The sequence below is a fragment of the Artemia sp. Qi Xiang Cuo genome, chromosome 11 (genome assembly GCF_049724085.1).
Source record: "Artemia sp. Qi Xiang Cuo chromosome 11, ASM4972408v1, whole genome shotgun sequence".
NCBI classification, from domain to species: Eukaryota; Metazoa; Arthropoda; class Branchiopoda; order Anostraca; family Artemiidae; genus Artemia; species Artemia sp. Qi Xiang Cuo.
Genome location: NC_142804.1, coordinates 56,501,834 through 56,523,244, shown reverse-complemented (window position 1 = coordinate 56,523,244; position 21,411 = coordinate 56,501,834). Strand labels below are relative to the sequence as shown.

Sequence of the window (21,411 nt, the reverse complement as noted above, 5' to 3'; positions counted from 1 at the left end):
GGAAAAAATCACCTCATCCTACTTGTAGAAAAATGGAAAGTGGAAAAGTCGCACAGCCTTAAAGTTTTTAATTAAAGTTACTTAAGTTATTTTCTTTGTCTTTATTTTGATTTTATACCTGAGTTTTTCTCTACAATATATGACAATTTTCCGCAACTAATAAACGTTATTTTAACAGACACAAAACGAAGTAAAAAATGCTGGTTGTCGTCAGCACATACTCAAATTCATCAGCACATTTTAGACGTTCCCAAAAAATCCCAAAGTATTTAAAATGTTCTCATATATTTAGCATTTATAATGTTCTGTTGTGTTTTTACTGTTTTTTTTTTCAAATATGCCTCCCTTGCCTGTACAAAAAAGTTTTGTATATATTTTTGGCTGCAATGTCAGTGTTATCATGAATGTCCAAAATCTGGTTAATGTCAAATTCACCGGTAAATGTCTGAGATTCCTTTTTCTCTGCTTAGATTCAATTACTTTGCAACTCAGCTTTTTCAGTCTTATGCAAGCTATGATGGTAAAAGTTGAAGGTAGGATAGGTTATGTTAGTTTATGTTTGATTAGGTTAAATTTAGTTATAAATATTAGAAATGGGTTAAAAACCTAACCAAACCAAACATTATCAAACCTTGCACTATACTGAAAAATTTGACTGGCAATGCTGACTAAATCCAAGGAGAAAAAAGGTATTTCAGACACTCACCAGCAGATGTTGACATTCACAAATTTTGAACATTCACAGTAACATAAGCATTCCAAGGTCAAAGGGAATATCGATATATATTTTAATGAACTGAAAATGATCTCTTATATCTTACTCTACTGAACTACTGAGTAAATCACATAAATGCATTTAGAAGTACAAATGTGAAAGAATAAAAAAAACTAAAGGAAAATACCCCTCTGTGTAGCCCTGCATACAAGGCCCTATCCAGGAGGGGGATTACCAGGTTTGAACCCCTCCCCCAAGAAAATAATGTCTGACTTTTAAAAAGTAGCAATGCATATAAACAAATTTTTTGTGTGTTTTGTAAAAAAAAAAATTATATCCTACCCAATGAATTTTTGGAATCAGTTGAAACAAGACCTGTTTGTAATAGAGATTTAGCTGGGATTCAGAACTGGATCAAGTCAAAACTGAATGCTCAATTGACTTAAACTTAGTTAAAGCTAATCCAATCATATTTTTTTGTAAAACTTTTTTTTATTGTCTAGTACTTGAACCTTGACCAGATAGGGAAAAAACTGCAAACAAAAACTTTAAAAAGGAAAATTTTAGAAGGAGCTTGTCAGAGCCCAAAGCAAGTCTTATTTTTATAGTCTTAGCATGGTTATTTTAGTTTATTAAATAAAAAAAAACAAGTTTTTTAAACTGGAAGTCAAGAGCGACATTAAAACTTAAAACGAACAGAAATTATTCAGTATATGAAAGGGGCTGTCCCCTCCTCAACGCCTCGCTCGTTACGCTAAAGTTTTACTTTCTCAAAACTCTATTTTTGTTAAACAATAAAAAACTTTAGCGTAAAGAACAAGGCGTTAAGGAGGGGACAGCCCCTTTCATATACGGAATAATTTCTGTTCGTTTTAAGTTTTAATGTCGCTCCTTACTTTCAGTTTAAAAAACTTGTGTTTTTTTTTATTTAATTTCTGATCGTTTTTCAGTTAATGCAGCTTTTCCTTTCAGCATTGCACTCAATTGTCACACAAATAGGTAAGGGGTCAGAGCAGTAGCTTTCACGAAGTACAGCGGCTTGTTTAATGGGAAAGGAAGAAACAACATGATCGAGGTTCGAAGTTGAAGAGCTGGGGCAAACATAGGTATAGGATTCATTTTTGTCAACTAATAAATATGAAGGAAGAATAGAGCTCCAAAGGAGCTGGCTTCTGGGGAGCGTTTTATTATACAAATCACAGCTAAAGTCACCTATTAATATCAAGCGAGTGACTGCGGATTTTGTGTTTTTCTTGATCAGCTTACACAGTTTCTTGCAAGCCCCCATAAACTTCGCGTCGGATTTCTCGTTACGATAGTTTGTTGGTAGGTAAACATTCATTATGGATGTGTTCAGATGACATAGCAAGAATTATGATCCACTGCTTCGATTAATTTGCAGGGTAAGCGATTCAAAATTGCGAGGCAGCCGGAGGGGCGTCCACACGCTGCCGTTATTTTTGCCGGAGAGAAAAACACTGTGCAATCCGACGAAATTTTGGTCAATTCTCTTTTGTCTGCTGACAAAAAATTTTCTTGAAGGCAAGTAATATCATATTCCTAGAGCAACTGGGCCAAAAAAGGAATTTTATCAGAAACTTTTCCGTATATATTCCATGATAGAATCGAAGTTGAACGCAGCATTATTTCGAAATCTGTTTTCTTGCACGCGCCAGAGGGGCTTGACATTTGTAGCACCTTGGAGGAAGAAATAAAAATTCTGAAACCCGAATTTTTTCGAAACCAATCGTTTGCAGATTTGCTATCACATTCATTAGATCAGTTTTTCACTCGAAAGGTAACTTGAACGAATGCGAGTGACCAATTTGCTTGGCAATAATGCATTTAGGAATTAGGGTTCGTATATAATCTTCTAGAAAATCAACCAGAATACCTCTAATGACTCCAAAGTAGGCATTGCTTTTAATCTTGGCCTCGACGTTCGGGCAACCACTCGCGAGAGCCTGTAGCCCAGCTACTGCATCTGCTTTTGAGGCAGTGATGACACGCCAGTTTACTTTATTAGGCTTTAGCTTGACAATTTTATCACAAGTATTCCCAAATACCTTTTCAAGAAATTCCTTTCTGAGACAAGGCTTGTCTAGGTCACGAGGAGAATTTTTCACTATAACTGCATACAATGGCTTTTCAGAATCATCTATAGTAGGGGCAAGGGAGGGCATATCCGAATTTTCACGACTTATAAATACATCTAACTTGTTGTAGATCTGGGTCATTTGTCTAGTAAGAATGGCGGACACTTCGCCATGACGATAGGGGACCTCAGCGGGTTCTACAATGACAAACGTCGGAAGATTAATATTTTTTTTATCACAGTCTTCAAAGACTTGAATCATTTCAATCACGTTGTCATGCGGGTTTACTTTAATAGACACTCTTGTGCTGATTTTAGCTGCTTCCCATAGGATCGTTTTTGATCGTATTGCTCTTTTCATAAAGTTCAATGTCGCATTCCAAACAAGCTTTTCAGACATTTCAAAATCTGCTCTGAGGGCAAATCATAATTTTCTAATTCTATAGTTCTCCAATATAGGTCACTGATCTGATGCTGCCTTCACGAAAGTTTGAACAAAACATATATACACACCAAATTTTCAATAGTGCTGCTCATTTCTGCATATTAATTTAATGAAAAGTTAACAAGTTGCTGGAAGAACAGAGCAGCAGTATTGAAAATTTAGTGAGTGTATACAACTTCGACTACATATTTACAAATTAGAGAGGGGAGGGGGTAATGAGAAGCAGTCTGTATTTAGAAATCATATAGGGTACTAAACCAGTTACCAACCCTCAACAAATAAAGTGACCCCCCCCCCAAAAAAAAAAGAAAATACTTATACCTCCCTGATTTTGCTCTAGAATTGCAACTTGTCCTCTTTTTCTTCCCCGTGTTTAATGTGCAACAGCATTTCAAGCTCAGTTTGATGCATCTATTGACACAAAGCAGAGCCTAACTTTTGCCAGTTTAGAAATTTTGCAAGGATTTTTAATTTTTTGAAAGGCATATAATTACTATTAATAATTAGATGAAATTTTGATCAGTTTTGAGGAATGGTGTAATTTTTAAATGGTCAGTTTTTTTAATGATAAAAAATGATCCTTTCAATAATCTGACAGGGTTCAGTGTTGCTTTACTGTTCACAGCAAACCTTTTGCCCAACATGGTCGTTTTTCTATTCTAAACAGAAAACTGGTCAGAAACTGGATGGACAACCATGTTGCAAAATTGGTTTGGAGCCTTTTATCTTGAATTGTGGCCATACAGTTTATACAACAAATAAAAAGGAAATATTTTTTAATCTAGTTCTTTTCAGGATATTGATAATATTAAGGATCTGCCTCAAATTTTTCTTTTTTTCCTTTCAAACCTTTTTTTAAGATTTCAGTAATTTTTCACATTAAAAAGAAAACAAAAATTTGCAAAGTTTCTTTGGCATTTTTCTAAGATTTAATCAAATCATTTTAAGATGAATACTTTAATTTGGAAAAACCCAATTGAACTTTTCAAACATTTTGACGTAACAAATCATAAGTAAGGAGCAACATAGCTCAATAGTAACAAAAACTCTAGAAAATGTAATTTTGTTACCAATAAACTTATCAAAAGAATTGGTTTATGATTCGAAATATATAAGTTTCTGTAAGTTTAGTGTTACCCATTAAAGGGTACAAGCATGAAAAAATTTGCTTTATTTTCAAAAAAGGGGAGAAACACCCCCTAAAAGTCAAACAATCTTAATGAAAATCACATTATCAGATTAAGCATTATAATTTAATTTAACTTCCTTTTTTCAGGTATAGGATATAATACTTCAGCTATATTGTATATTTTTCTTTAGGTAGAAATAAGCCTGCAATGAGTTCTGGTGATGGTGGCAATAATTGGAATTGTATTTATTGACATGAAACTTAGAATGGTTGTGAGTGCTTTGGGTCACTTGTGAGGGGCACATGCATCAGCAATGTATCCCTCAAGACCTGTCAACAAATTATGCTGGATCATTGAAAGACCTTCATGAGTTCTCGAAGCAAAAAAAAACAAAGTTTTACTGCCAGACATGTTTAGAATAGCAGAAGTTCTATTTTCAAAGTTAAAACTTTCAGGGCTCGGAATGATTCCTGCTCATTAGAAAAGGGACTTAAGGGCCTGTCAAGAGACTTTTAGGGGTGAAAAAAGTGACCAATAGGGACCAAAGTGGGAAGGAATTTTAATTACCATTCATGGTCAAAACATTCCTTTGCACATGAACCAGAAGCAGTTGCCAAGTCACCCTAAAAATCATCATATTCATGAGCCTTGGAAGGAACTCATTTTCCCTGGAGAGAGGCAGTTGTATTTATTTTTCCATTTTCTTTCTGTTCAAACTTATAGTTATGTTTATTTAAAACAAAAATAGAAAGCAGCTTCAAGACTAGTAATAAGTAAAACAACCCATAAGACTTCAGCTTGCAAGCTAACTCATTCACTTCTTTGAGAGATTGGTGAACTTGCTTATCAGGTCCAACTTCCTCTTTTGTATGTCCTTATCTGCCTGCTCTTTTTCATCTGTTTCGTTTTTTCGTTTTCTCGGTGTTTTCATGGCACTCTCTAGGCCTAGTAGGAATTGACCAAGATAATGTCTATGGAACCATTTGAAGCCAACATTTTCTAAAAGCAATTGGTGGCCTCTTTCAAGAGGGCATCAACAATTGCTCGTTTTTGTTTTTCAGAGGCCCACTTTTCTTGCAATGATTCCTCAAGTCAATCTAGCTTTTCTTGGCTAAAGATGTCAATTAGGTTCAACTCCCTTTGTTTCTCTTGGTTTTTGAATGCTTTGTTCAGCAGCTTGTTCTGTTGCCTTGCTCTCCAAATAGTCTTGGTATTTTGACCAGGCCAACCTAACCAGTCAACAATTCTTCGGGAATAGGAAACCTTTCAGGTTTGCCTCCATATACGTTCAATTCTTTAATCACATATAGCTTCGCATTCAGGACTCTTTCTGACATGATGGTTTATCCAATGGAAGAAATCTGCCTGAAAAAAAAAAAACCTCTCTATGTCAGTACTGCTGCGCAATAATGTCAACGCAGCTTTTACAAGATTCGACAAAACAATACACTTTTGCCCACCAAAAGCATCCATTATTGAAAGGATTTAAAGATAGTAGTGGTGTTAATTCTACTTAGTTCTTGGCTTGCAGCAATATCCACTCACTTCTAACATCGTCAACAATTACTCATAGAGGGATTTCTTGAGGAAGCACAGCTATATCTGATAGACTTCTTGCTCTTTTGCTTTCCGTGGGATCCAGGCACCTAAGCACTTTGACAAGGCTATTAGAAGAGATGGAGCACTGCTTGATCAACTGTTTGGCAGCTGCCTTGAAAAGTCTTTGTGCCCTTTGACGGAACCCTTGTCTTTCTGCCAAGGTGAGTTTCTGAGCATCTAGCACAAGTTCAACCTGCTCACCTACAATAGTGACATGCAAACAGTTGTCCAAGTTCTGAAGTAAACTGGTAGAAATTTCATCAGCAGACGTGATAATGTTGGGTTTCAGAAGTGTTGCAAAAACAGTGAGAAGTAAGTTTTTCAGCTTGGCTGAAAAGTAAGCTTCAGCCAACCTGCTCACCTACAATAGTGTCCTTCAAATATTTGTCCAAGTTCTCAAGCAAACTGGTAGAAATTTCATCAGCAGACATGATAATGTTGGGTTTCAGAAGTCTCACAAAAACAGTAAGAAGTAAGCTTCAGCTTGGCTTTGTCAATACAAGAATTCAAGTTCTGTAAGCATATCTTTCCTTTTTAGGTAGCTTACAGTCTTGAGGTACTTTGCTGATGATGTAACATTCTTCAAATATTTCTTTAACAGCACATAATGCAAAAAATACTCCAAGAGTGCCAGCCACTGATCAACTGCTCAGTAAAACAGCAGGTCCCAATGTCAGCCCCTTTTTGGGACGTGCTGAATGAAACTATTGTATAGGACATCTTTCTTTTTCTGGCATTCTAAAAATCCTCATATCATTCAGGCCAGCTAAGGAAAAAAATACCTCAAGATGACAACAAAGTTGGATGACTCCTCATCAAATTCCTGGAGCCCTTTTATTTCATGGGTGTTATGTGTTCCAATGTTCAAAAGCTCTTTTGAAGACTTTTTCTTCTTCAATCTGGGGTTGGATGCAACAAGATGTGCAAGAAAAGTGACTTTAGTGCCTTTTCCATTAAGAAAAAGTAACTAAAAGTGACTATACAGAGGCATTCAGAACAGAGGCACACAGACTGCACAGGCCCTAGTCAGTACTTTTTTCTTATATTTTGCCTCCAGGAGAGTCCTCTAATTTGGCTGTGGATGAAGAGGGTAAAATCCTAATATTTCATTTATTTGTTTTTATTACATTCATTATAAGAAGCAAATAGGAAAGTAACAACAATAACATGATTGAACTACTACAGTACCATCTCAAACATCATGGTTACCTAATAAAGGGAAAATCCCAGCCCATAATAACTGAGAATAAAAATATACTTAAACAAACTCTTTTTCCTGATTTGAATCCAATATTATTAAAAATAGAATCCAATTCAAGACTGGTAAATGTTAGCTACATCCCACAAAACAGTGTTTAGAAACTACAAAAATAAGCTTTCAGAATTTTTGGAAAAGAGCCAGGAATCCCTCGAAAATGGGTCTGATTCAAAAATAGTACAATTGATCATCCAAGGCTAGAAACCTGGAAATGCAGGTTTACAGCACCCCCCCCCCCCCAACTCAAAAGTTACCTTTGAAATAACCATACAAATTTTTCTACAATTTAAAAACTCCTTTTGTCCATAAAACTTTTTTTTTAAAGCCAGTTTTCCAAGTTTCAGCAACTGAACACTGATGGAGGACAAAAGTACAGGGGAATAGCAAAAAGTTAAAAAGTTCAATAAGATAGTGTATCTTTTCTCCATTTTACGACTGAAGAATTTCGGGGTCAATAAAAGGTTTAAAAACATATTTTTATTTGTTTTATGTCGCGAAGTGTATTTTTCACTATATTCACTTCTATGATGCACATTCAGAAAAGCAAATGATATTAGAAAACTAAATTAACATTCTATTATCAAACAGTTCGTGGTAACAAACTGTAAGTAAGGAGTGACCCAGCTCTAGACCCCGAAGCCACGCAGAAAAGTCGGCGGCGCGTCACTCAAAAAAAAACGGCGCCGCGCCGCCGTGCTTGCATCAGCGCGCTGACGCCGCCGCTGATTCTAGCAGCGGCGGCGTCACTAATACGCCGCCGATTTTTTTTGTTTTTTTGTCCCTTTTTTGGTTATCGATGTCGCCCTCCTGGCTTCAACCGTCATCCCGGCCAATCTGTTTCTTAAAGATAAATAATATCATCTTGGGCTCGGCATGTATATCGGTTCATAGGAAGAAGGAAAAAAAAATTTTCTTGAAAAAAAAATTCTACCTTCCACTTTAAAATTCTGTTCATTTTTCTTTCTGATTTTTCGGATGAAAAAAGGTAGATAAAAGAGCATTAGGCAATTCAGGATGTTATCATAGACAGCGCAATCGCGCTGCCCAAGCAAAGAGCAATGTTAGCACAATGTATCATTAATTTTCTCCATACCAGGACAATTCGTATGGAAAGAGTAGTCGTAGAAACTTCGAAAAGGGCTCATTCGATTAGAAATTGGACTAGCTAGTGCCCTTTTTAATAGTCGAAAGTGATTGAAAGGCAGCTAACACTTCCATGCCCACCATTTCCCCCAACACATCCAATCAAAATTTTAAGATAGCCATTTTGTTCAGAGTAACTGATTTCCAAAGAGAAAATCTGTTTTTTGAAGAGGTTACTCCCCCACAACCCTTAGGGCAAGGGTTTTGTAGTTATGCCCTGGGGGTATATAAGAACGATGTTGGCACAATGTATTATTTATTGTTTTTTCCTTTAGACCAGGGCACTTCATATCGAAGAAGTTGTCGTAGAAACTTCGAAAAGGGCTCATTTAATAAGAGATTGGAGTGGCTTGTGCTCTTTTTAATAGTCGAAAGTGATTGGAAGGCATCTAACGCCTCATCTATGCCCACCATTTCCCGAAACACAACCATTAAAAATTTTGAGATAGCCATTTTTTTTAACGTAGTTTAAAGTTCTGGAAATTAGGTCTTAGAGGATGGCAACCACCCTCACAGCCCTTAGGTTAAAGGGTTATAATTTATTCCCTGGGGGCATAGACGTTTTTTATAGAAAGCGTTGCCATAGAAACTCAAAAAGGGATCATTCGATTGGAAATTGAAAAACCTAGTGCCCTTTTTAATAATCGAAAGTGATTGGAAGGCTTGACATTTTTATAGTAGAGATCGATGTGGGTATAATGTATCATTTTGTTGTTGTTGTTTAGACCAGGGCACTTCGTACCGAAGGAGTTGTCGTAGGAACTTCGAAAAGGGCTCATTTGATTGAAAATAGAAAGGGCTGATGTCCTTTTTAATAGTCGAAAGTGATTGGAGGGAAACTAATCCCCCTCCCCCGCCCCCCCACCCAATTTCCCTTATGTTTAAAAAAGTAAATGTTGCCTTAAGATTAAATCAAAATGCACTCTGTTAATGCTAATTCCCAATAAAGCATCTCAGCAGTATCCCAAGAACAACTGAGGGTATTATGTTCAAACTTTTGGGGTTTCTTCTGCTCTTAAAATTTGACCAAATCAAAATAGCGTACGTGTATCCAAGCTATCAAAGAAAGTAAAAAATTTTTTTTGCGAATGTTATCAGGTTTTCTATTTTAGGTCAACTAGAGGAGGTATGAAACCAAATTAAACACTACTATTTGTGCCCAGATTTTTAAAAGAGTCTATGTTTTTAAATGTTGCAGAAAAATTTTTTCCAGCATAAAAATAGCAGGCCGAACTATAAACTCTTAAAAAAACGAAAAGATTTAAAGTATTATTTTCTTTTTCCCTGAAAAGACTATGTCAATATAAAACGAACAGAAATTAATTAAAAAACTGTTTCCGCAAAGTAAGTTTTTCAAAGAAAAGTAAAGAACCCCATTAAACAAAAAATGAGCAAAATTTAAAATCAAATAATCTACCAAGCGTGAGACTACCACAAATCAGCATCGATAAATAAACGAAACCCAAAACGAACAGAAATTACAATAAATAACCGCGTCAAACTCAAAAAGAGCGGAAATTAACATAAGTTGGGCTCAAAACCCCTATGCCTTCCCAAGGCCAGAACATAATTTGCACTTTGCATTTACACAACAAAGCATAACATAAACACAACAAGCAAGTAAGTCAAGTAAGTCATATTGTTCCTGTATGTTTTTAGCCAACCATTTAAAAATCCTTACTAAAATAAAGGTTGAACGTGCTTGGTGAAGTGGAATTTTATTATTATTTTTAATTAGAAAAATCGGCGCGCGCGCCGCCGGTCTAAAATCGGCTGCGGCGCGCCAATTTCGGCGCGCCGCCGCCGATACTAAATCACACATTCACCGCCGTCATGTTGGCGCGGCGCGGCTCCGGGGACTACCCAGCTCAATGGTAACCGAAACTCTAGAAAACGGGTTTTTGATACCAATTGATACATCAAAAGAATCAGATTTTAATGCTGAATTCAAATATATAAATTTCATCAAGTTTAGTCCTACCCATCAAAAGTTACGGGCCTGAGAAAATTTGGCTGATTTTCGAAAAAAAGGGGAAAGACCATCTAAAATTTATAGAATCTTAATGAAAATCACACCATCATATTCAGCGTATCAGAGAAACCTACTGTTGAGGTTTCAAGCTCCTATCTACAAAAATGGGGAATTTTCCATTTTTTGCCAGAAGAAAGATCACGGATGCGTGTTTATTTGTTTGTTTTTTTTCCCAGGGGTGATCGTATCGACCCAGTGGTCCTAGAATATTGTGGGAGGACTCATTGGAACGGGAATTAAAAGTTCTAGTGCCCTTTTTAAGCGACCAAAAAAAATGGAGGGCAACTAGTCCCCAAATAACACTCATTTTTTCCCCAAAGTCACATGATCAAAATTTTGAGATAGCCATTTTGTTCAGCATTTTTGAAAATTGGATAAGTATGTCTTTTAAGATGATTTAGTCCCCCGAAGTTTTCAAAAAGATGCCTAAGAGTTATGAGCTTTACCCAATATTATTTTACAGCCATGGTTATTTAGAAGTATAAAACATTTTCAGAGGGGATTTTTTATGGTAGTAGGGGGGTAGTTGGGTCGGGGGTTATTTGGGAAGATCTTTCCATGAAGGAAGTTTTCATGGGGGAAGGGACATTGCTATGAAGGGGGCGTCGAATTTCCCAGCATTATTTAAAAAAAAGATCAGAAATTAAATGTAAAAAAAAAACAAGTTTTCCAACTGAAAACAAGAAGTAACATCAAAACTTAAAACGAACAGAAAAATATTACGTGTATGATTGGGTTCACCCTCTAGTCAATACCTCGCTCTTTAAGCCAAAGATTTTTTAGTACTTTCATAAGAGCTATTTATTCTAAATAACGGCCTTTGTGATTAAGGGGTCATTTTAAAGGATTGGAACGAAATTCGAACTTTAGCTTAAAGAGCGAGGTATTGATTAGGGGGCGAGCCCCCTAATATACGTATTAAAAATATATGAATATAGAAGATCGTTATTTAAGTTAATTCGTAAGTTACGTATATTTATTACTAATAAAAACGTTGGTAAATAACATTAGACAAGTTTCAAGAATGCCATTTAATCAAATAAAAGTAAAATTAATATGCAAATTTTGTTTTAATTATTCATGTCCGGTGAGCCAAAATCAAAACCTGCATTAATTCAAAAACGTTCAAAAATTAAATAAAAAAAACAAGTTTTTTTAACAGAAAGTAAGGAACGACGTTAAAACTTAAAACGAACAGAAATTATTCCGTATATGAAAGGGGCTGTCCCCTCCTAAACGTCTCGCTCTTTACGCTAAAGTTTGACTTTCTCACAACTCTATTTTTTTAAACAATAAAAAACTTTAGCGTAAAGAGCGAGGCGTTGAGGAGGGGACAGCCCCTTTCATATACGGAATAATTTCTGTTCGTTTTAAATTTTAACGTCGTTCCTTACTTTCTGTTAAAAGAAAACTTGTTTTTTTTATTTAATGCTGTGAAGAGGCAAAACTTTCTGAGCTTATCATTTTTTTTCTTTTTACTCTCTTTTTGGGTGGTCCAGACTTACAGAATTTTATCAAAATTTGGCTGAGGGCCCTTACACTTCTTCTAAGTGAGGACCTTAAGCTCTGGGTGGCTTAATTGGGGCAAGGGAAGACAAAAAGTTTGGACCCATATAATTTTACCACATGCTTTTTGGACCCATATATTTTTATCCTATAGTTTTACCATATGATTTTAGTACCCATATAGTTTTATTAACTAGACTTGGCAACAATTTTTACAATAATTTTATTTCATTGATAATATTAAATTAAATGGAGGAAAAACAAATAGGACATATTTGGCAAAATGGGCACAATTCAAAAAAAAAGAAATGATACTGCATGACTGAGAATCTATAAGTTGAGACTTACCTATAAGGGTTTGTTGTGATTGATTTGCAGGGTGCAAGACCTAACAGGAGGGAGAGGGATTGCCCCCAGCCCCAGGATCCGCCAGTCCAACTGATAAGGGTAAAGGGCACGATCAAAAGCTTGTGATGAAAAATAAATGCACAGGTTATGCAAAATTAATCCGTAAACATATAAATATGCTGCTTCGGACTTTAAATTATATCTTTTTTTCATACTCTCTGTTATATTACTATTACTAATTTGCCTATTATCCAATATGTTTTTACATTACCTTTCTAGCTCAGTGAAATAAGCCCTAGGTAAATCAAATTTTGAAACAGCAAAAAAAGTCACTTTAGTGGCAATTTGAAAGAAAAAGTGCACAGGCTAAAATAACAGTTACAAAAAGTGATTTTAGTGACTGCAGCCAACCCCTGTTCAATGGATTCATTTGTGACCATACGTGTTTATTGATATTAGGACCATTGATAACTATCTTTATTAATCTTTCAACATGTAAATTCTTCCTCCAAATGCAGGGGATCATCTTTTTTACAATTTTCTAACCAGTTGCATAACAATTGAAACACATCACCAGATGGCAGCTCACACCTTGATCTGTTAAAGAGGACAAAAAGTGCACTCTTGCTTTTTTCCTTCAGTGTTTGTAGTTTTGCTGTGTTCAAGAAAAAGTAAGCTTTGCTGATGTTCTTCTGAATATTCTGTTTACAGTGTGGATGAAATGAATCAGTTATCACGTAAATAACTCTCTTTGCACTCACCAACATCCCAGGCAGTAGCTTACCAAAACATTTGGCTTCAAAAACATCAATGACTCTGTCAAATGAAGCTTGCAAGGACTTGAGAACCCATATGATTTCTGCTTTGTATGCAGCATCTTTGTGACAAAACATCTCAAGAGTTTTACTTCCATTCCTAGCTGATCACTCTTCTCATTAAGATTAATTATTAAAAACTTTTTCGACAAAATAAGTTTTTCAAAGAAAATTAAAGAACCCCATTAAACAAAAAATGAGCATAAATAAAATCAAATAATCTACCAAGCTTGAAACTACCACAAATCAGCATCGATAAATAAATGAAACCCAAAAAGAACAGAAATTAAAATAAATAACCGAGTCAAACTCAAAACGAGCAGAAATTAACATAAGTTGGGCGCAAAACCCCTATGCCTTCCCAAAAATCCCAAGGCCAGAAAAAAATTTGCACTTTACTGAAAAAAACATAAATCTTTTTACTTTTATAACTTTAATCAATCAAATAATTTTAACACTTTTGATTACTAAATATTAGTATAGCCTATATATATTAAACTGACAATCCACATTCATTTGTATTTTTTCAGTAAAGTGCAAATTTTGTTCTAGCCTTGGAAAGGCATAGGGGTTTTGCACCCAACTTCTGTTAATTTCTGCTCATTTTGAGTTTGACTCGGTTATTTATTGTAATTTCTGTTCGTTTTGGGTTTCATTTATTTATCGATGCTGATTTGTGGTAGTTTTGAGCTTGGTAGATTATTTGATTTTATTTTTGGTCATTTTTTGTTTAATGGAGTTCTTTACTTTTCTTTGAAAAACTTATTTTGTGGAAAAATTTTTTTTAATTAATTTCTATTCGTTTTATATTGACACAGTCTTTTCAGGGAAAAAGAAAATTATACTTTCAATCTTTTCGTTTTTTAAGTCTTTATAGTTTGGCCTGCTATTTGTATGCTGGAGGAAAAATTTTCAGCAATTTTTAACAACATACACCCTTTTAAAAATCTGGACACAAATAGTACTCTTTAACTTAATTTCATGCCTCCTCTAGTTGACCTGAAGTGGAAAACTTGATACCATTCGCAAAAAAATCTGTTTACTTTCTTTGATAGCTTGGATACACTTACACTATTTTGATTTGGTTAAATTTTAAGAGCAGAAGTAGCCTTGAAAGTTTGAACATAATACCCTCAGTTGTTCTTGGGATACTGCTGAAATGCCTTATTGGGAATTAGCATTATCACAGTGCATTTTGATTTAATCTTAAGGCAAGATTTAGTTTTTAAACATAATGGGCAAATGGGAGGGTGGGAGTGGAAGGGGATTAGTTGCCCTCCAACGACTTCCGACTATTAAAAAGGGCATCAGCCCTTTCTATTTTCAATCGATTGAGCCCCTTTCGAAGTTCCCATGACAACTCCTTTGATAGAAAGTGCCCTAGTCTAAACAACAACAACAACAAAAATATCACTAATCACTTTCAGCTATTAAAAAGGGCACTAGCCCTTTGAATTTCAAATCGAATGAGCCCTTTTCTAAAGTTTCTATGACAACGCCTTTTATAAAACCTTATATGCCCCCAGGGCATAACTTAAAACCCTTGCCCTGAAGGCTGTGGCAGAGTATCCTCCTCAAAAACATATTTTCTATGTGTAAATCCACTATGCTGAACAAAACGGTTCAAAATTTTGATTGGATGTGTTTGGGGGAAGGATGGGCATGGGGGGGGGACGAGTTTCCCTCCAATCACTTTTGACTATTAAAAAGGGCATTAGCCCTTATGAATTTCCAATCGAATTAGCCTTTTTTGAAGTTTCTACGACAACGATTTCTATAAAAACCTTATATGCCCCCATGTAATAAATTAAAACCCTTGCCCTGAGAGTTGTGGAGGAGTATCCGTCCCAAAAACAAATTTTCTATCTGGAAATCAACTAGCCTACGCTAAACAAAATGGTTATCTCAAAATTTTGATTGGATGTATTTGGGTGAATTATGGACGTGGGGGAGGGGTAGTTGCCCTCCAATCACTTTCGACTATTAAAAAGGGCACTAGCCCTTTGAATTTCCATTCAAATGAGCCCCTTTTGAAGTTTCTATGACAACGCCTTCTATAAAAACTTTATATATACCAGTACATAACTTAAAACCCTTGCCCTGAGGGTTGTTGGGGAGGGTCCTCCTCAAAAATGTATTTTCTATCTGGAAATCAACTATGCTGAACAAAATGGCTATCTCAAAATTTTGATTGGATGTGTTTGGGGGAATGATGGGCGTGGGGGAAGGGCTAATTCCCCTCCAATCACTTTCAACCATTAAGAAGGGAACTAGCCCTTTGAATTTCCAATCGAATGAGACTGTTTTGAAGTTTCTACAACAACTTCTTCTTATAAAAACCTTATATGCCCACAGGGCATAACTTAAAACCCTTGCCCTGAGGGTTGTATCCTCCTAAAAAACATATTTTCTATCTGGAAATCAACTAGCCTACGCTGAACAAAATGGCTATCTCAAAATTCCGATTGAATGTGTGTGGGGGAATAATGGGCATGGGGGCTTGTTGCCCTCCAATCACTTTCAACTATTAAAAAGGGCACTAGCCCTTTGAATTCCAAATCAAATGAGCCTGTTTTGAAGTTTCTGCAACAACACCTTCTATAAAAACCTTATATGGCCCCAGGGCATAACTTAAAACCTTTGCCCTGAGGGTTGTGGGGCAGTGTCCTCCTGAAAAACATATTTTATATCTGAAAATCAACTATGCTGAACAAAATGGCTATCTCAAAATTTTTATTGGATGTGTTTGGGGGAATGAGGGGCGTGGCGGGGGGGGGGGCTAGTTGCCCTCCAATCACTTTTGACTATTAAAAAGGGCACTAGCCCTTTGAATTTCCAATCAAATGAGCCTGTTTTGAAGTTTCTACAACATAAAAAACCTTATATGCCCCCAGGGCATAACTTAAAACCCTTGCCGTGAGGGTTGTGGGGGAGTGTCCTCCTCAAAAACCTATTTTCTATCTGGAAATCAACTACGCTGAACAAAATGACTATCTCACAATTTGGATTGGATGTGTTTGGGTTAATGATAGGCATGGGGGGGCTAGTTGCCCTCCAATCACTTTTGACTATTAAAAAGGGCATTAGCCCTTTGCATTTCCAATTGAATGAGCCTGTTTTGAAGTTTCTATGACAACGCCTTCTATAAAAACCTTATAACACCCTTGCCCCGAGGGTTGTTGGGGAGTTTCCTCCTCAAAAAGATATTTTCTATCTGGAAATCAGCTATGCTGACAAAATGCCTATCACAAAATTTGGATTGGATGTGTTTGGGGGAATGATGGGCGTGGGGGGGCTAGTTGCCCTCCAACCACTTTTGACTATTAAACAGGGCCCTAGCCCTTTGAATTTCCAATCAAATGAGCCTGTTTTGAAGTTTCTACAACAACGCCCTCTATAAAAGCCTCAAAAACACATTTTCTATCTTGAAATCAACAATGCTGAACAAAATGGCTATCTCAAAATTTTGATTGGATGAGTTTGGGGGAACAATGGGCGTGGGGCTAGTTGCCCTCCAATCACTTTTGACTATTAAAAAGGGCACTAGACCTTTGAATTTCCAATTGAATGAGCCTGTTTTGAAGTTTCTACAGCAATGTACTCAATAAAAACCTTATATGCCCCCAGGGCATAACTTAAAACCCTTGCCTAGAGGGTTTTGGGGGAGGGTCCTCCTCAAAAACATATTTTCTATCTGGAAATCAATTATGCTGAGCAAAATAGCTATCTTACAATTTTAATTGGATGTGTTTGGGGGAATGATGGGCGAGGGGGGGGGCAAGTTGCCATCCAATCACTTCCGATGATTAAAAAGGGCACTAGCCCTTTTTATTTCCAATTGAATGAGCCTGTTTTGAAGTTTCTACGACAACGCCTTCTATAAAAACCTTAAATGCCCACAGGGCATAAATTAAAACCCTTGCCCTGAGGGTTGTGGGGGAGTGTCCTCCTCAAAAACACATTTTCTATCTGGAAAATGACACATTTTGACACAAAATGACACAAAATGACACAAAAAAAACACATTTTGAAGTTTCTAGGATAAAGCGTTCTATAAAAACCTTATATGTCCCCAGGGCATAACTTAAAACCCTTGCCATGGGGATTGTGGGGGAGTGTTCTCCTCAAAAACACATTTTCTATCTGGAAATCAACTTTGCAGAATAAAATGCCTATCACAACATTTCAATTGGATGTGTTTGGGGGAATGATTGGCGTGAGGGGGGAGGCTAGTTGCCCTCCAATCACTTTCGACTATTAAAAACGGCACTAGAACTCTCAATTTTCAATTGAATGAACCCCTTTTGAAGTCTCTACAATGACCCCTTCTATATGAAGTGCCCTGCTTTCAAGAAAAAATAATAAACTGAACATTGTAATTGCAATGTACTTGCAATCATTGATCTTATATGCCCTCATGGCATAACTTAAAACCCTTGCCCTGAGGGTTGTGGGGGAGTGTCCTCCTCAAAAAGATATTTTCTATGTGGAAATCAATTACGCCAAACAAAATGGCAATCTCAAAATTTTGACTGGATGTGTTTTGGAGCATGAGGGGTGGGGGGGGGGTCTAGTTGCCCTCCAACCTCTTTCGACAATTAAAAAGGGCACTAGCCACTCCCATTTCCAATCCAATGAGCCCTTTTCGAAGTTTCTATGACAACTCCTTTGATACGAAGTGCCCAGATATGAAGAAGAAAAATAAAAACACATTGTTTCCATATCATTCTTTACTTAGGCAGCACTAGAGTGCTGCCTATGACTGTTGCCTAGCAGATCCACACAATTGTAACTCTAACAGATTGAGATGAATTGCAATCTGTTTCTTGTACTCATCTAATGAAGCAAGCTCATTCAAGGTGTAAAAGCCTTTGCAGCAGCTACAATGAATCCTATATATTGTGCAGCAGAAAGAAAGCTCATCATCATCAATCCAACACCATTTGTTTATCTTTCTGCCACTCCTGTCTTCTTTAGTTAACCAGGAGCAACAAAATTTGCAGTTACCCATTGTCTTTCCTAAATACACTAGACCTGAAAGACAAGTAGGTTCAAACACATCAGGAAAAACATTAATGTTTATGCCTTCTGAATATTCTACTCATGGTACTCTTCTTGGTCAACCTGCTATTAGTTTGTTAGCTAACCTAAGTGAAAGAATATATAATTTGTACCATTTGTATAAATTTTACAATTCAATTCAAAAAATACATACTGGTATGGCTTATTTTATAAATTACATTGTCCAGCAAATAAGAAATTAATCCTGTAGGTACTGGTTAGTCAAGATGTTGAGCCAATGTGTTGGCTGCATCCCATTCTCAAAGCTGTGGCTTGGATGACCAATCTTTGTCCACAGTTCTCTTGAAGGCCTCTACACTTTGGACTGAGACTGCTCCTTTGCTTTGGGAGTTCCAGAGCCCCATGACTCTATTTTAGAAGAGGTTGTTCTGTAGTCTGGTGTTGGCTTGTTTGTTGTACAGCTTCTAAGTGTGTCCTCTAGTTCTTGTTCACTGGTCAAGTCCAAGCATATACTATTGCAAGGACTGAGTGTGCAGCACTTCAAATGCCATGATGACATCCCATGCTCCCAATAAAGCTACAGGAAATTATCAATCCTTTAATGTTACCACAATATGATCAATCTATCCTACCCACCCTATAGGTCAATGTTCCTCTCTATCCTTGAACAGTACTACAGTATCACCCATCTATCCCACCCACAATATAGCCCAAATTTGTGCTGTTATAAGCTTCCTATGCTTACAACAATTAATAGAGACTTTGGCCACAGACAAAGTTCCCCTGTTTTGTTGCTTTTTTCTGAACAGCATAACCAAGAGATAAGTATAAATGGATTTGTGCAGAAGCTATATTATCAAAGAAGGGGCTTTCAAATATATCAAGCTTCAGTTTTCAAATATACTATGCTCCCAAATAGGGACTTTCTGCATAAAAAGGGACTTGGAAGAGACTTCAGCCAAAAAGAAAGGACTTTAGAGACTGGTTCCAAGTCCTGCTCTTTCCTTTTTAACATTTTTTATTTTTTGAAACCATAATTTTATTTATTTTCAATACAAGTATCTGAAGATTTATTTTTTTTTCTTTTACCTTAAACCTTAAATCACAGCTTGGAGTGATATAAGGACTTTTGATCCTGTTGAATCACTCCTTATGATGACTGTTGTAGTTGGTTAAGTTCTGGTGGAAGATTCTGGTGCTTCCAAGTCAAACTTCCACAGTCTATTTTTCCAGTCAGCATCCAGAAGGCGTTTGAAAGCGTCTGTTGATTCAGCAGCAACAGTGTCCACCTTGAGGTTATTCCAGAGATTCTCAATCCAATTCAAGAAGAAATTGCATCTTGCTCCAGTTGTAGCGTGATGTTTGCGGATTTGTCTAAGGTGTCCTTATGTTTTGTGGGAGGTGTTGATCTCCAGGATCTCATTTTCTCGATTGGTTGAGAGGAGTTTGTGCGCCTGGATCATGTCTCCACGTTTCTGTCTGTATACTAAGGAGGGGAGGTTGAGTTCCTTCAGTCGTTCACTGTATGTCTTGTTTTCCATGCCGACAATCATCTTAGTGGCCCTTTGTTGGATTTGCTCAAGAACTGCCTTGTCCTTTTTGAATCGAGGGGTGGCCAGTATCGTCCCAACCTCCAGTCTAGGTCTTACTAATCCTTTGTAGAGTTTGGTGATTACATGTTTACTCCTACTGGTGATGCTGTGTTTGATGATGCCTAGGGCTCTACTAGCATTGGCTGAGATTTTCTGTGAGTGGGAGCTGAATTTCAACTGGGAGGCAATGATGACGCCAAGGTCACTCTCCTCCTGGACAGGCTCAATTGTGTGGTGACTTCCAGAATTTTGGGTCATGAGGTACTGATGTTTGGGGTTTTTGTGTCCGAAGTGTATGACCTTGTATTTTTCTGTGTTGAATTCCAGCAGTTCCTGCGTTGAATTTTTAAATATTGTTACTTTTATTTGTTTTCAACAAAAGTATCTGAATGTTTAAATGTACAGGAACTGGTCTGAAAAACCAGTTGTTTCCTGTGTTGATCTTCTTGTTAACATGTCAGAGTAGGGCCTATGCAAAAAAAGTACATGTCAGAAAACTGTTTTGGCATTTTATCTGAATGTTCATGGTTGTGAGTTTTGAAAAAGTACATTTATATATTAATAATGCTTGCTTTAAGCAAACATTTCAAGTGTATGGAAACAAGCAGTGACAGAGCTTTCAGGTGATGTATAAATCATAGCTGAGTCATTTGTTGTACTGATTAAGGCACTGAATATTGTTCTGATAGTTGGCAAACTGGTTTAGTACCCTAGACCTAAATAAGTATTTTAGAATGCTTCAAAGTAGCCTAGTCTCCAGAATATGGAAGTTTTCAAACAGTAAAGAAATGGGTATCCCTTTTGGGCTTATATAAGTTTGATGTGAAAGCCAAACAGTTATTATATTTAGAAAGAGCATAACAAAGGCATAGAGTAGAGTATTTGCCTTGTCTATGCATCAATATGCTGTAGTGGGTTGTTTGTAGTAGGCTAGTATAAATTAAGTGTTCTAAATGCAAGCTAAAATACCAGACAGGGCACAACCCAAGTCAAAGACAAACTATTTGTAGAATAGGCTAGGCTATAAATTGTCCTTTTTTTTTATCTTGGACGTAAGAGATTTGTAGTTGTTTTATGTAACAGTAACAGTCATGGGCAATCCCTATTTCCCTCTGAATGAATTAGTAAGACCCTACTGTTAGGTTTAAGCCATATTGAATGCAGATAAGCTGTCAAAGATAGACAATGCTAGCATAGGCCTATTTAAGACAGACTACCAGTAACACATACCTTGGATGGACAAGATTAGTAACAACAAAATCATAGTCTAAATTTGCGGCATTTAGTAGTGCAGCTTGTAAATCAGGAACAGCATCTATGTCAAGACCAACAGATGCTCTAGCTTTATTCCCGGCCATTATGGATAATTTCTCAAATGTTATTGATGTGCAGTGTTTTCAGGAATTTTTTAGCGTTACCGACTACGAAAACTACCGTTATGCGAAAATGATGGCCGAGAAAGTAGAATTCTTGTCTTCGCCGTGAGACAAGCCTCAAATTGGGGTATCAACGCCAAAGCGGCTCAAGAGATTGACTACTATGTAGACCCCGGCGCAGCGCCGGCGGATCGACCGAACGCCACCAACGAGAGGCCCGGTCCACCGCCGCCGAAGTGTCACAACGCCACCAGCGCGCCGCCACCGGTTGGCCAACTTTAAATTAATTTTGCGGCAATTCTTTATTGCCTCAACCGCAAAGTCCGAGCTTTTCC

General features: G+C 36.8%; 1 protein-coding gene across 1 annotated transcript in view; it reads right to left on the bottom strand.

Annotated features, from left to right (window-relative positions):
* LOC148947162 (protein arginine N-methyltransferase 5-like) overlaps positions 1-21,089 on the bottom strand; it is a 39,141-nt gene extending 18,052 nt beyond the window's left edge. The window contains exon 1 of the mRNA XM_089097296.1: positions 20,931-21,089. Within this exon, the coding sequence (XP_088953422.1) occupies positions 20,931-21,058 (128 nt within the window). The 5' untranslated portion in view covers positions 21,059-21,089. The remainder of the gene's footprint in view (positions 1-20,930) is intronic.
* Between the last annotated feature and the right edge of the window lie 322 nt (positions 21,090-21,411).